Here is a 16,225-nt window from a genome sequence, read left to right as displayed (position 1 = left end):
TTTCATCTGCTAATATTATTGTATATACTACTAATATATACTAATATACTACTATATATGTAAGTCTCTGTCCTCAGTTCGCTGTAAAAGTAAAGTAAATGTGTGTGTGTACATGTGTGTGTTTAACTGTATGAAGTAACTTACAGTGATCAGCTCAACAGGAATAGGAAAAGGAATTTTGCGTGCTGCCAAGGCACTAAGTTGCTTTGCACCGATCAAGCCAAGAATGGTTACTATGCTAACTACCAGAGTACCAATGTTAGTCTTTCCAAGCAATGCACAAATCTCTATGACTGTCTGGAGAGAGAAAGAAAAATAGTGAAAGAAGTATTAAATCATCCATAGCTTTCAGAGCATAAGTCATAACCCCCACCACTAGGGGGCACTAAACACAAATTACACATTAGTGTGATTATTGGTCCTTGCCTATGGCCTTTTATGTCCCAGTTCAGCATAGTCCTCAATGAAGTGTTTGGGACTGTGCCATGAGTCATTTAGAATTGATGCTCCAGAACCATTAATCACATGGCATTTATTGTTATACATATTGTTGTAAGCATGTGTTCATACTCACATATATAAGAGACAAAGGTCCGCTGTACCGAAGTGGGTTGATCCCGAAGGAATATTTCAGCTGGGAGACGATAACATGGATGGCGGCTGCTGTTGTGTAAGCTCTCACCAATGGCTCTGACAGATACGTCACCACAAAACCGAACCGAACCACACCGAGAAGCAACTACAAACACAGACACCACACAAATCACCTTCAAAGCAACATACTCAAATTCCAATTCCAAGAGAACCTACCTGGAAAATGCCAGATAAGAAAGTCACAGTGGCAGCGATTTTGACCCTCTCCGCATCACGGCCGACAGTGTCCAAGATGGTGATGTTGGTGTCATTGCCTGGTATCATGAAGTCTGAGTCTGGAGCCAAACGCTCCGTCACGCTGCCAATCATAACGCTCATAACTGCATACGTACCTGTAGACAGAGAAGTATTAGAAAGTGTGGGTAATATTTGCTATGCTTGTGGGGATCAAATGTCTAGATGGATTTAAAGGGATAGTTCACTGAAAAATTTAAAATCTTTCATTATTTTTTCACTCATCCTGAATCAACAAGGTGAACTGTGACAAAAGGCTGTCAATCGCTCAAAAAAGCACTGTAGAAGCACCATAACAGTAGTCCATACAACAATATCTATTGAGCTATATTTCAAGTTGTGCAATAGCTTAATGTGAAAACAGAATGAAATGTATGTCACTATTTGCCAATAATGTTCACTGGCAGCTCTCAAATCACATACGGCACCTAAAGCGCAGGTTTGAAATCAGTAATATCAACCAGTTCTTACAGGGATAGTTCACTCAAAAATGAAAATTCTGTCATTACTCACCCTAAAGTTGTTTCAAACCAGTATGAATTTCTTTCTTCAGCTGAACACGCAAGAAGATATTTTGAAAAAATGTCGGTAACAAAACTGTTGATGGGCCCCTTTGACTTCCATAGCATTGTTTTTTTCAAACTGGAGCCTGTTTGGTTTCCGATATTCTTCAAAATATCTTCTTTTGTGTTCAGCAGAAGAAATAAATTCATACTGGTTTGAAACAACTTGAGGGTGAGTAAATGATGACAGAATTTTCATTTTTATGTGAACTATCCCTTTAAGTGTCCCGCATCCTAAGGACATCATGCTTGTAACATAAGTGCTATATATGATTTATGAATAATTCACCCAAAAATAAGAATTCTGTCATCATTTGCTCGCCCTCATGACGTTCCAAACATGTATGATTTTCTTCTGTCTGTGGAACAGAAAATATTGCTTGACGAATACTAGTAACCAGTTTCAGTTCCCATTGAATTCCCTTATATTTTTTTGTATACAATGGAAGTCAATTGGAACCAAAACAGATACCAACATTCTTCAAAATATCTTATTTTGAATTCCACTGAAGAAAGTCAGTCATGCAGGATTAGAATAACATGAGGGTGAGCAAATGATGACAGAATTTTCCTTTTAAGGTGAACTATCCCTTCAAGAACAAATTAAATCAAAGAAAGTGTGTGTTCTTACCCACAGAGATGTGTTTGGATGTTCCAAATATGAAGTAAATGAGAATGGGGTAAAAGGAGGAATAGAGACCAAAAACAGGAGGGACAGCAGCCAGCAAAGCATATGCCATACCTACACACACAAAATACATAACACGTGACATATGATTGTTTGTGTTTTTGTTTAGGTCTACAGTATCTCAAGTAACAGGTGTGCTTTGCACGTGCTTGTGTTGGACCTTGTGGCAGGTGCATGATTCCCACACTAATTCCAGATATCAGATCTCCAATAGCATTTTCTCTAAATGGGTATCGCGGCAGCCATGCCAGGAGAGGAACAAAGGATAGGAAACAGCTCTTAAACCTTGGGCCTGTGCACCTGACAAACAAAGAAAATGATAGAGAAAGTTATAAAAATGAAGAAGAGCAACTTAAAGGTTTGAGACTTCTCCAAGATGTTGTTGCTTCCATTAAAGCACAATAAGCTCTTTGAATCATTCTCAAATCATACTGAACATGCTCATTCTTAATGCTGTAAATACAAACTGTAATGGAAAGAATGGAAAAAATAAGCATTTTCACAAGTGGATTTTTAAATGTGCAATTTAATTCATGCTCAGCACTAAGACAGACATACGCACCTGACAGCATCTTTGAGTTTTTCTTTTGCTGAAATTTTGACATCTGATTTCTCAGCAACTTGGTCGACACTGAGCTCATCCAGTACGTCTCTGTGAATGTGATATGGTACCCTCTTCCTGAGCTCTGTCTCTTTCATCTGTTCTTCCATTTTGAAACTCTATTTAATACTCAATTCTCTATTCCAGACGTGAATGTGAACCTTTACTAAATTTCTCTTCTTACGCTCACTGTTCAATCACCTCCTGTGTATAGATCCCAAAAGCATGTCTTCACAATAAAAATGTAATCCTTAATGTTCTCCAGTGATTCCAGTGAGAGATCTTCAGGTCTGGTTGTGCAGTGAAGTTCTGGACAGCAATGGATAGATTAACGTCCCTGCCTCTTCTCTTCTATCACAGGTTGTGTTAATGTGTATCCTGCCTTTTCCGATACCAGTCTGATCCATTCACACACTTACTGACAGAATTCTAAAGTGTTCATATGGGGTGCAAAGTCCCAAAAACACAGAGGAGGAGGAGGGGGGGGGGATTTCTTTGGAGTCAATGATGGACACTTTCACACTAGAGACATACGCCACCTTATCTCAGTCTGATTAGATAGAAAACATCATGTTCAATCTGCCAAACCAATTGGTTTTGTAACGGTAGATCTTTGAAACACATCCTGTCTCAAGATCCCTAAAGTGTTTTGATCTGGGGAAGTAGAGACATTTCTTGTCTTTATTTGAGAATATACAGACTTGTATATTAAATTGAAAATATGTTATCATGTAATAGGTATTTATACTTTCAACTTGATGCGTGTATGTACATTACCTATAGTTTGGGGACAAAAGTGAACTAATACTGACCAAACCTTACTTTGCGGAAATTTTGGGACTTCCTCAATTGTAATACAATTTTATTTTATTTAAACAGAAATCCTAAAAAATGCTAAAGGTTTTCTGTTGGTGGTAGCGTTAGGGTTAGTCTGTAGGGATTATGATTAGCTTTATATAATATAAGCTTATATGTCCCCAGTAAACGTGTGAGCGAGATGAGCTGCATTAAATATTAATGTGGCCTCTCCCCAGCACCTGGCCTGAGAACAAAGTCTCTTCTAATGGCATTTATGGTTCAATTCACTGGGGGTGCAAGAAGAACATTACCACAACACACTTGTGTGAACTCTATGTATATTAATTGAATTGTAATAAGCTGGTGGAGTTTGGCTGTTGTCAGACACCCCGTTGTATTGACTGGAGTGGTAATAATTATTTAGATCTTTATTTCCAATATTATTCATGTTTCTATATGTTGTTCTTTTGAACATATTTGATTTATTTTACTGTCTACAAACCAAATTGGTCTCTAACATAAAAAACATACTGTGTGTTAATAAGAATCTGGGAGATTACAGATGCACAGACATGCAGTACATAAAGTTTCTAACCTAAAAGTATAAAAATGACTAAAACAAATAAACCATATAAAATCTGTTTATGGTGTCAGAGATAATTTCACGTTCAATAGCCGATAAACAAACAGCTGTTGCCACATATCACCTTAAATCCAGATCCAGAAAAGTTGTTTCAAACCATTAAATTAAAATAGGAAGTTCTTCTCCTTTCTTGTTTTGTCTAGAAGTGTCTCATCTAAACCCCAGTGTTGAAGGGTTCTTTCAGGTTTGAAGGTTCATGTATCCGCTGTTCATGAAGGGAGGTCATTAAAGGTCACAGCTCTGTAACATCTGTGCCTGTGTTCTGTAAAATATAAATGCGTAATTTAATTAGAACAGAAAATGCTATTGAATTACAGCAAACTACAACAGCCCTATACAAACACAAAGAGGAAAAAATAGCAAAATAACAAGAAGACAGATATAACAGCATTTAAACACACACATACACACACCTGTAGCCCCTGGTAGTGTAGGACTGCATGATGCACTGAGGGGAAAAATGAGGAAAGAGACAGAAAATCTGGAACTAAACCATGGTTCTTTATCTGAGATAGTAAACCATCTAGAAACAAACAAGAAATACAGAATATATATGAGTGCATTAAACATGTTAAATAGTTCAGTACTTGGATGAACTATTCCTTTTAAAGTCACAGTGTATATGCTAATATAAAAACGTCATGTTTGATCATGTGAGAGAGTGGCTGTGTGTGTCAGACGTGCCACCTGGACATGCAGCACAGAAAAACGAGGTCTGTGTGTTCTCAAAGTCCTGAAGCACCTGTGACCCAGAGAGAGCGGTAAGACACGCACGTTCGCAGTCAAACACAGACACAATGACATGCAGAATTTAAACTGCCATTCATTAGTTAGGAGTTCATGAGAATCAGTAACAGGTAATCTATTTCTGTCCATCTCTAGTAAAATATCAACACTTCTACGTGCGTGTGTGTTCTGTGCCACTAACTGATTTGAATGTGCCCATGGCCACTGAGTCCATGAAGGTGACTCCACTGAGCTCCAGAATAACGCAGTGCTGCACACTCTGAGCCCCCTGCTGGTCTGGAGGACTTACTTCAGGATTCTCCTTAATGCCTTTACTTACAGCCTGCACATACATAAATAATAATAAAATAATAGACATATTTGAATGAATGGAAAGCAGGGAGCTGTAATGGAGCTTGAACTAGGGGTGTGCGATATCACGATTTTTGATTGTGGATGGTTCAAATGTCTCCACGATCTGCTTTTGAAGATATATCGTAGTATCGTGCTACAGTGTATTCTATCAGTTGCAGTTCTGGCGCCTCCGTCCCAACATACTGTACAATGCGACGTACATTCACATCACGTTAACGCAGAGGTTGAGTTACACTCACGCGGATACTGCAATTCACAAATTTTCATTATTTGCATGTGCTTTAAAGCCTTGCCGGTTAAACATTTGTCCTTGTCCGTGCCGCTTTGCCATCACAGAAATAAATGACATTTTTACATTATATAAATATATTAAAGGAGAACTCCGGTCAATTTTAACATTGAGCTCATTTTTTTGTAAATTTGGAGTGCTGTCAATACAGAGAACAACGACAAAAATCGGTGTTGCCTACACCGTGTTATCCTCTTTTTAAAATTTGCACCCTGTTGACTTCAATGGGGCAAGTACTAAACCTGCCTTTAGCCTCTTAACATCCTTGATGTGTCATTACAAGTGCACAGCTAATGTGAGTGATTCCTTCAGAGTGATCACAGGTGAATCTGACTGCAGTAGATGTGAAAGATATGAATAAAAATGATGTTATTTCAGCCAGCGCACATACCTGTATTTTCTTCCTGTTTGCGGTCGAAGTCCATAGTAACCGATTGCCGAGTTCACGCGCGTGATCATAGGTAACTAAACCTATGCGCGTGAACTCGACAATCGATTACTATGGACTTCGACACATCAAGGATGTTAAGAGGCTAAAAGCAGGTTTATGGTACTTGCCCCATTGAAGTCAACAGGGTGCAAATTTTAAAAAGAGGATAACACGGTGTAGGCAACACCGATTTTTGTCGTTGTTCTCTGTATTGACAGCACTCCAAAGCTCAATGTTAAAATTGAGTTCTCCTTTAATATTGGTCACATTTAGTTTTGGGTTTTGTTTCATGTTCATGTTTCATGTCTAGTATTTTGAAATTCTCAAAGTCATGTTTCCTGTTTGTCTTATTGGTTGACTGTCTTGGTTGTTCACAGGTGTTTCTTGTTAGTCATTAGTCTTAGTGTATAAATAGCCCTCATGTTTCCATTCTATCTTGTCTAGTTTTGTTTGTGTAACCGCTATTGGTGAGTCTCATGTAACCAAGTCAAATTCATGTGTTGTGTCGTGTCGGTGTCCATTTTGCTGTCCGTGTTCGTGTAGGTGTCGGTACCGGTGTGTCCGTGTACGTCCTGGTGTGCCCGTGTACGTGCTGGTGCCAATGTCCGTGTCGGTCTGTCGGTGCCAGTGCCGGTGTCCGTGCCAGACCGTGCTGGTGTCCCTGCTAGTTCCGGTGCCATTTTCTGTGCCAGTGTCCATGCTGGTGTTCGTGCCGGTGTCTGTGCCGGTGCCAGTGCCAGTGCCAGTGCCAATGTCTGTGCCGGTGTGTCCGTGCCGTTGTCCGTACTGGTGTCTGTGTCGGTGTACGTGCTGGTGCCAATGTCCGTGTCAGTTAGTCCATGTCTGTGACGGTGTGCCAGTGTCGGTGTGTCCGTGTACGTGCTGGTGCCAATGTCCATAGCACTGCCATCGTGATAAATCGCGATAAAATTGTGAATCGTGATTTTCCTGAAAAAAATTGTGAGATGATATTTTTGCCAAATTGCCCACCCCTAGGTACCTGTTTTAGTGATGTGAAGGTCTGGTCTGCATTGGCGTAGTAAAGTGGATTACAGCAGGAAAATACAGTAACTCCGGGGACCTGGAGTGCCTGAAACCACAAAATTCAGGGAATTCTGGAATCATTAACATTTATTATTGGTTACCAAGGGTGCATTTATTTAGTCAAAAATACTGTAAAAAAAAAAACATATAATTGAAACTTTAAATAACTGATTTTTATTTTACTATATTTTATAATGTATTCCAGTGATGGCAAAGCTTTATTTTCAGTAGTCATTAATTTAGTCTTACTGTATTTTTGATCATGTACGTGCAGCTTTGGTGAGCATAAGAGACTACCTTTGCATATTTCTCCAGATCCCTGTAACAGTCTGTATCAGCAATATGCCCAAGAACAGCAGACCTGGCACTGAGAAATTTGGAAAGAGTAAGAATAAGTCAGTATGAGAAAGATGAGAAAAAGAAAAATAGAGAGAGACACTGTAGATAAATATCAGACAATGCAGATGACTCACTGCTGTGTCCTGAAGACAATGGTAAGGAGAGAAAACACAATTGCAATGCCAAGCCCCAGGTCCAGGTTAAACACCAGGGCACTGAGCAGTGTCACTACCCACACGACCTGCAGTCTCAGTGGGAAACACACACAGGAAACACCCTGAATGAAAGGCCTACATGGAACATGATTTTGATCCAGGTGCAAGTTGCACTTGGATCAGTTATGTTAGGATGAATGGATTGGGTGCCCTTACCAGGTCCAAGCGGTCAGTATTCCACAGTTTAGGCAAATCTTTAACTTGTGCAAAAACACCTTGCAGATTAACTAAAATAATTACAGCCAAAACTGTCTGAAACACACACAAATACACTTTATAAAATCACCTTATTACACTATATCCGTTTAATATAAACTTCCCAATTGAATGTGATATTGCGACCTTTGGAAGCTGCTGAAAAAGGGGGCCTAACTTCAGCAAGATCAATAGAATTATCAGTGCAGACACTAGAGAGGACACCTGAGAAAAAGAGAGAGGTCATGTTCATCACGGAGCATTGGCATCATGGGCATTTTCTTTTAAGTATCTGGTTTGGATTTTATCAGTGAGCTTTTGCTGATAAGAAAGAGAGATGTTAATGTTCAATGCCTTAATAACAGAGTCACATGCTGCATTTCTTACAGCACAATTCAGTTTCAATGTGTAAATAATGAATGCAAAAAAATTTATGTAATTAAATGTCTGTACTTCATGTGGCCAGTGCCTGAAAAACACTAAAAGTCTGAGAAAATACTCAATATAATCTTCCCATTTCATGTGATTCGCAGGGAGTGTACATTTGTGCATGTATATTTGACTGTAACATTAGCCAGCAGGTGTTTGCACCTGAGTTTGTCCGCCTGTACTCTTCTGCACTGTGCTGCGAGATATGGATCCACTTACTGGAAAGCACTGGAACACCCCTCCAATAGAGTTACACAGACCCAGAGCCAACAGCTCCTACAGGAGGGAGAGACCATTTGTGAGCAGACAGAGGAGAAGCTGAAAAGAGGGCGTACTAGCCTTATTGTGAGGTTCCAGGGAACAAATTGTTAAAGTTACAACATTTGCATATCACCTGGTTGCTGTGAAAGGGGTACCCATATTTATGAGCAAACATCATGCCCAATGAAGCCTGGAAACCATAACCCACCACTGCTAGTGCAAGAGCTGTCAACCACAGCTCCTGAGAGAAGGAGAATGATGGAAGGGAGGGAGGTGAAAGACTTAGGGATGGAAAAGGAGAGAGAAAAGGGGACAAATGAGAGAGAGAATAAGTTTCAACACCGAAATACGTCCAGCTAATTGGTTCTACAAAGAAAATCCAACACTCTGCTGACCCGGTTGGAATGGGTCCAACGATTTGTATTCCATACTGACCGGACAAATCAAACTGCAATGATGACAGAGTGGTAGAGATAATCTAGGAACATGAAGAAAGAATTACTGTTGCACAGAAATATTTTGAAAAAAGGAAACCATGCTGTTTAATTCATTCAAATTAAAACTTTTGCGGTACTACTCCAATACTGTTCCATTTGTTAACATTAGTTAACTACATGAATGAATATATAAACAATGAAAAATATTGATTAATGTTATTTTAACATTTACTAATACATTATTCAAATCAAAAAGGTGTATCTGTTTATATTATTTACTGGAACTGAGCTAACATGAACAGGTGTATTTAACTAATGTTAACGAAGCTATAACAAATGTATTGTTCTTTGTTAGTTAATGCATAAAGTAATATATAGTAATGGGATATAGTATAGTAACAAAGTAATGGGATCTTATTGTAAAGTGTTACCACATTTTTTTTTTTCACATAAAAATAAAAACTAACACAACTGGGGAAAAAACAGCAACAAATTAATACTTGAAACCTTCCAGTATTAAACATAAAAATGACATTAGGCAGAAATAACACTAGACTGCATAAAAATAATAAAGCAAATAAAAAATAAAATAAAATGATATGATATATAAATTAATTAATTAATTAATTAATTGATGAAAGTGAAAGCTAGCAATAACTAAACTATTGGAAAAATTGAAAACAAAATTATATTGACAAATACTACATTAAATAGAAACTAAATAAATTAAAAACTATAAAAACCCTGTTTCAAGTGTGTGTGTGTGTGTGTGTGTGTGTGTGTGTGTGTGTGTGTGTGTGCCCACCAATACCAGCTCCCATGGAATGGGAAATCGAGTGCTCCAGCATGAATTCAGCACCTTTCCACCAACAAGTATAACCAGGGAGACAAAGGAAATGACCAGTGTCGCTGGTAATACATTCCTGATTTCAGACACAATGCTTGAAAACATCTGTCGGACACACATATGTACATTCAGCATTTGAGATATACAGAGATCACAGAGGTAAAACACACAGAGCTCATTCTCACCCAGAACACAGCGAGGACGCCTCTGTGTCTGACTATGGAGATGCCCATCAGTAAAGGCATCTGGTGAACAGTCACATGGATGGCAGCAGCCATAGTGTATCCACTGACCAACGGCTGAGACAACCACCGACACACTCCTCCACAACGCAGCACATATAGCGCAATCTATATGAAGAGAGTTTTATACAAAGACTCACACACTCTAATACAGAAGTAAAGGCAGGGTATGCAATTTGTTTAATAAACACTTTTTGTTATACTGGTTAAAACTCTCCTCACATCCTGACAGCAATCAATAATTGCTTTAATTATGACACGTGACATTATAACCCGGAGCTGTTCAAGTCCTCAGACTCGGATTTAAGCGTTTCTATGTCAACAACACTATCAACGCCGAAATGAATCTGCAGCAGTCAGATGGTACAAGTAAGAGCTCTGTAAGTTAAGTTCATTATTATTGTAATGTTATGTGCTTTGAGACATGAGGTAGTTTAACGTCGTCTCTCGTAACGCTTTGCAGACTCTGCTGTGTGCGTTCATGTGTTTTGAAGGAGGCCTGGCTTTGGAGACACTGTGAGGGATATTATGTTTTCAAAGCTAGCTTGCTATTGCTAGCCTCTTCGCAATTGCCTATCCTACATTTAATACAGCATGTGTGTGTTTTACCTGCATTAATCCACACAGAATGGTCAACTGAGCTGCAAAGGCAACTCTCATGCGTTCAGCCTCAATCTCATCGCTCTCTGCTCCACTGCCTGGCAACACCACATCACCTGTTACTGTACCGACCATGATGGAAAGGATAGAAAAAGTACCTGTGGATCAGACAGATCAACAGATAGACCTGAATGGCCAATCAAATAAGAATCAAGCCACTTGATGGACCAATATTTATATACAGTGGTGTGAAAAAGTGTTTGCCCCCTTGGTAAATATGATCAAATATGGCTGTAAAAAATAAATCTGCATTTTTAATCCTTTTGATATTTTATTTAAAAAAATGTGCAAAAATCTAACCTTTCATTGAAGTAAAATAACTGAAAGTGGGGGGAAAAATCACATTATGAAATAAATGTTTTTCTCCAAAACACGTTGGGAACAATTGTTTGCCCCCTTTTATTAAATACTTTTTGCAACCTCTTTTTTCCAAGATAACAGCTCTGAGTTTTCTCCTATAATGCCTGATGAGTTTGGAGAACACCTGACAAGAGATCAAAGACCATTCCTCCATACAGAATCTCTCCATCCTGTTCACCATTATAAGGTTTCTAGCACAGGCTGTCAGGTTTAGATTTTTTATCTGTTGGTTTTTGATCAAATCCGTGATGACATGTATGTGAACAGTATGTCCAGGACCTCTGGCAGAAAATTAGGCCCAGTTTTTTTTTAATGATGTTATTTTATATTACACTTTAAATGTCACAATAAGTATTCATTACTTTAATGAGCTCATTGTTTCTGCCTTAAATTATTACATTGTTTAAATTAATACATTTTTAGCTAACTGTGATTTTGTATATGTACATTTCTGAAATACATAACTTAGACAGTTACCTCTGATAACAGATCACTCTAAATTGTAATGTGGACTCATGCATTTTCTGTAAAGCTGCTTTGAAACGTTGTGTATTGTAAAAAGCGCTATACAAATAAAGGTGAATTGAATTGAAGATCAAACTACTTTATGTAGTTGTATATTTTATTGTTATTAGTTGTTTTATACTTAATTTTATATTTTATTTAATAATTTAATATGTTTTGTTTTTTACTGTGTTATTTTATATATTTTAATTTTGCGTTATTATATTTACAAATCCATATATTGAAAAATATTAGGGCTGTCAAAAGATTAATCGTGATTAATCGCATCCAAAATAAAAGTTTGTGTTTAAATAATATATGTGTGTGTACTGTGTATAATTAAATTTGTATATATAAATACACACACATGCTTGTATATATTTAAGAAAAATGTGTAATTTATATATAAAAAAAATATATTTATTTATAATATAAATTATATATAAATATATACAGTATATTTATGCAAATATTTCTTAAATATATACATGCATGTGTGTGTATTTATACACAGTACACACACATATATTATGTAAACACAAACTTTTATTTTGGATGCGATTAATCGCGATTAATCTTTTGACAGCCCTAAAAAAACATCAACAAATGGGCTTGTTACAACATTAAATTTTTTGGGTGAACTACTTCTTTAAAATATTTTTTCTTGCAAAGCGGCTTTGTGTACGTACCTGCAAATATAGTTCACGTATGTATACTTACCCACAGAGATGTGTCTGGATGTTCCAAATATAAAGTAGATGAGAACAGGGTAGAAAGACGAATACAGACCAAACACTGGAGGAACTGCAGCCAGCAATGCATTAGCCATCCCTACGGGAATTGAAAAAGGCTGAAAATGAACAATTTGTGTGTGCAGTTCTGTACAATACAATTAGTCATTACATCCACTTTATCTGTCTGATTTGAACCACGGTGCATTGTGAGGAAAATTATTGGCTGCCAGCCGATAATGCAGATCTGTAGGTGTCTATTATGAAAAACAGGACAATGAAAATCATAATCGACCCCTCACATCACAGGCACTTCAAGTGTCTACACTCTCAGAGAACCCTAAAAATAGACCATGATTTCAATCTACGTTGACCGTGATAAAATCTTTATATTTAGCAAATAAAGTTTCTTGTAAGCCATACATACATATATTTATAGCATATATAGCAGCTCAAATATCACAGGATTGTGCGTGAAAGTCTTAAACCTTGAGGCAGGTGCATGATTCCCACACTGATTCCTGACATCACATCTCCAACAGCATTTTTCCTGAGCGAGTATTGTGGCAGCCATGACAAGAGAGGTGCAATAGACAGGAAGCAGCTCTTCAGCCTTGGACCTGAATACCTGATGCAAAACAACAGAGAAATGAATGGTCAGTGTGCCTATTTTGTGATCACAATTATCTTAAGTGTGCATGCTTCTTAAATAAGCTCCTATAATCTTCTCACCCACACTCACCGGCTCTCCTCCTTCAGCTTTTCCCAAATTGTCTGATGCGCCTTCCACCTGCGCTGTCCCTGGATATCTAGCTGTGCTTCATTCAGACCATAAACAGGATTAGGATTGAAATTCTCACTCTGTGAAAGTCTTTGATTGTCCATCTGTGAGAACAAGAAAAAGTAACTAAAACAGGCATAATCCTAAAATGGAGTGTATGATTATGTTTCTCATGTGCTAAGCTGCTGTGACGTGGCCTTGAACTCAGAGCAAACTGTCTATTTTCATTCTTACAAGCAAACACATCTAAACCAATTAAACTGGAAGTCTATTATTGGAGAGAGAGAGAAAGATTCTGCACTTCCAGACTTCCAAAGTGTTATTTATTTTCTTATTATTATTATCTTTGGATCAGCTTCGGTCTGACCAAAGGTTAAAAGATTTTAATCTACCACTCCTGAGAACAGAGATCATATTAAACATCACGTGAGCGACTGCTTGTACTCAACAGACTTGTTTCAATTTTTACCGTTGTACTTTAATAATGATCTCCGGATAATGATTATGCAACTTCCTTGTAGGAGGAAGGGCTATATTATCCAATAAGAAGACACGCCACTCTTCAACAAATAATGCTTATTCAGTCATTAGAAAATTTACCTTTGACACACTCTCTCTCTTTCTCTCTCTCTCTCTCTCTCTCTATATATATATATACAGACTGAAGCTACAGATGACATAGCCTACATCAAGTCTATATGCAATGTTTTATATTTTAATATTTTATATATTTATCAGTAAATGGACAGAACTCAACACAAGCAGATGTTACACCAGAATAAATGTTTCTGAAGTCATATTTATAAGGAAATTATTTTTCTAACACACAGTATTACATTACATATTACATACAATATTACATCTTTTAAATTTTCTATCATGAAATAGTCAGTCTAATAAAGGCTTTTTATAATTTTCTAAAGAAGAGTGCCTTGGATTTCCTTCTACTACAACACAGTATTACAGTTTAAAAAGTATACCAGTTACAAAAATTTGGTGGGAAAACACTAAAGTATGTAAACTATCTGGTCCCTAAAGGGTGCAGTCTTAACCGGATGGTTCACCCAAAAATGTAAATTCTGTCATCATTTACTCACCATCAAGTTGTTACAAACCTGTATGAGTTTCTTTCTTCTCCTGAACACAAAAGAAGATATTTTAAAGAATGTTGGCAATCAAACAGTTGACGGTAGCCATTGACTTCCATAGTAGGAAAAAAAATACTATAGAAGTCAACTGTCTGGTTACAAACATTCTTTAAAATATCTTCTTTTGTGTTAAAGAAAGAAACACATACAGATTTGGAACAACTTGATTGTGAGTAAATGATGACAGAATTTTCATTTTTGGGTGAACTATCCCTTTAATAGTGTGCAAAGATATCAGCAGCCAAAACTGATAACGCATCAAAGCTCATCTGCGACTATCAGCACTCTTTGATAGGAGCACACGTGAGGACAGTTGAGTGTGCAGTAAAAGTGGAAATAAGCTTATCAATTAGTTGTCTTACCTTGTCAAGAGAATTCCCTGAATTATGTTCTGTCCTGAGGAAAGCACTTTATTACCCCTGTGCACATGACCCGAATAGCTCAACAATACCTGTGGGACGTATCTCAGCTCAATGTCTCCCCTTAAATATTTTCATTGTTTTCTGTTGTTTAAAGGTCTGATTTATAATGTTACCTCATATATAATTAATCACAGATGCTGTCTCCACCCTACATAATAATCATCATGGTAATTTCCCCCAACTCTGTGTCTCATTGGTAAATATAAATTTAGACAGTGCTTAACATTAGAAGGCAAAAGGTTGTACAAACTCACACCCACACATCCTCTAAATATACATTTAACAACCTAAAAAAAGTATCAAAAACAACAAACACAAGCTGGGGAATTTCCATTACTCCATTGGTAACTGTATGTATATACTGTATGTATATATACATTTTTAAAGTAATGATTTCTTAAAAAACTATATGATTACTTGTATTTTATTCAGCAAGGATAGAGAAAATATTTTAACCTGTATTAAGTAATATTTCACAAGATTCATGTTTTACTGTATTTTTGTGCGTCCATATAGTGACCATATATACAGTGCATCATAAAAATTATGAAGTGCATCTTCAAACTTCAGTACAACAGCAGAAATGTGCACCACAAACAGGATAAAAAGCCAAAAATGTATCCAACATCACTCTTAATCTGAAAATCTGATTAAGCATATAATGCTGATGTGAAGTCATGCCATAGCCTGGTAATATTGAGCATGATGTGAATTTGCATACATAGTTTTTCTGCCCCCGATGTAAACTTCTCAGTATTGAAATTGCCTCAGGAGCACAGTGAGATCTCTGAGCCGCTCCGCTCTGCTCCGTGCGGACTGGTGAACCGGCAGCTCAAAAAACGAAAAAGTGAAACTTCGAGAAAAGCTCAGATTTGTTACTTGCCTCAGAGGGGGTAAACGGGGAGGTCTAGAGGGGTGTCTTGGTGGAAGGGGCTTGCGTTTTACTCTGGCACTCTGTCCATTCTCAGGTTCAATGTTTTTGATTTGAGAAGGGGGTGGAGGTGGTAGCGGAGGATCTGGTGCTGTGATTGGCTTCGAGTGGGCAAGAGGAAGGGGTGAAAGTGGAGGGGGGAAACTGGTAAAGGAGGACTCGGAGTGGGAGGAGCCTTCCCAGGGTGCCATGCTGTCAGGGGCCACAGATGAGATGGGAGGATGACCACGTTTTCTCATGTCGGCCTGAGAAGGATGTTGGGGGGTGGATAGAGAAGGCCTTGCTGAAAGCAGAATAGATGAAGAAATAGAATCAGAATTGTATTGAAGCATGTTTCCACATTAGAATAAAAAAAAAAATAGACACTTTATTTGTTGTAGTAGCGACTACATATTTCTAAATTGCGACTATTTCTCATAATTGCGACTTTCTTGCAAATGTAATTTTATATTTCATTATTGTGATTTTTTCCATAATTGCAACTATTATATTTACATAATTGCACCTATTTTTCATAATTGTGACTATGTCTCACAACAATATATTTATATCGTATTTGCGAGTATTACAACTTTTAATTGTTTTTTATATCTGGTTGGTATTTGCAACTTCATTTCTCACAGTTCCTACTCTTTATAAACGTCATTCCCTGCTTTGATGTAGGAGACAGGATCTCAT

General features: G+C 37.5%; 2 protein-coding genes across 2 annotated transcripts in view; both read right to left on the bottom strand.

Moving 5' to 3' along the window:
* Nucleotides 1-2,850, bottom strand: part of LOC308681241 (solute carrier family 26 member 6-like) — a gene marked incomplete at its 5' end in the record, with an annotated part of 11,264 nt that extends 8,414 nt beyond the window's left edge. Inside the window, 6 exons of the mRNA XM_081349943.1 lie at nt 145-297; nt 575-739; nt 811-986; nt 2,083-2,193; nt 2,300-2,439; nt 2,702-2,850. Coding sequence (XP_081206069.1) covers nt 145-297; nt 575-739; nt 811-986; nt 2,083-2,193; nt 2,300-2,439; nt 2,702-2,850 — 894 coding nt within the window. The remainder of the gene's footprint in view (nt 1-144; nt 298-574; nt 740-810; nt 987-2,082; nt 2,194-2,299; nt 2,440-2,701) is intronic.
* Nucleotides 2,851-4,413: 1,563 nt separating this feature from the next.
* LOC308680473 (solute carrier family 26 member 6-like) lies at nt 4,414-12,859 on the bottom strand (the record flags this gene model as incomplete). Its single annotated transcript, XM_081348603.1, has 17 exons — nt 12,754-12,859; nt 12,255-12,365; nt 10,620-10,768; nt 9,954-10,118; nt 9,727-9,873; nt 8,880-8,962; nt 8,618-8,765; nt 8,386-8,499; nt 7,942-8,019; nt 7,756-7,851; nt 7,519-7,625; nt 7,343-7,412; nt 7,002-7,091; nt 5,110-5,250; nt 4,869-4,923; nt 4,595-4,704; nt 4,414-4,443 (listed from the first exon to the last, which is right to left on the bottom strand). Exons 1-17 carry the CDS (start codon nt 12,791-12,793, stop codon nt 4,414-4,416), a joined length of 1,734 nt encoding a protein of 577 aa, XP_081204729.1. The 5' UTR covers nt 12,794-12,859.
* Between the last annotated feature and the right edge of the window lie 3,366 nt (nt 12,860-16,225).

Source organism: Scardinius erythrophthalmus (genome assembly GCF_964197995.2).
Source record: "Scardinius erythrophthalmus genome assembly, chromosome: 20".
Taxonomy (NCBI): Eukaryota; Metazoa; Chordata; class Actinopteri; order Cypriniformes; family Leuciscidae; genus Scardinius; species Scardinius erythrophthalmus.
This window is presented reverse-complemented; position numbering and strand designations above follow the sequence as displayed.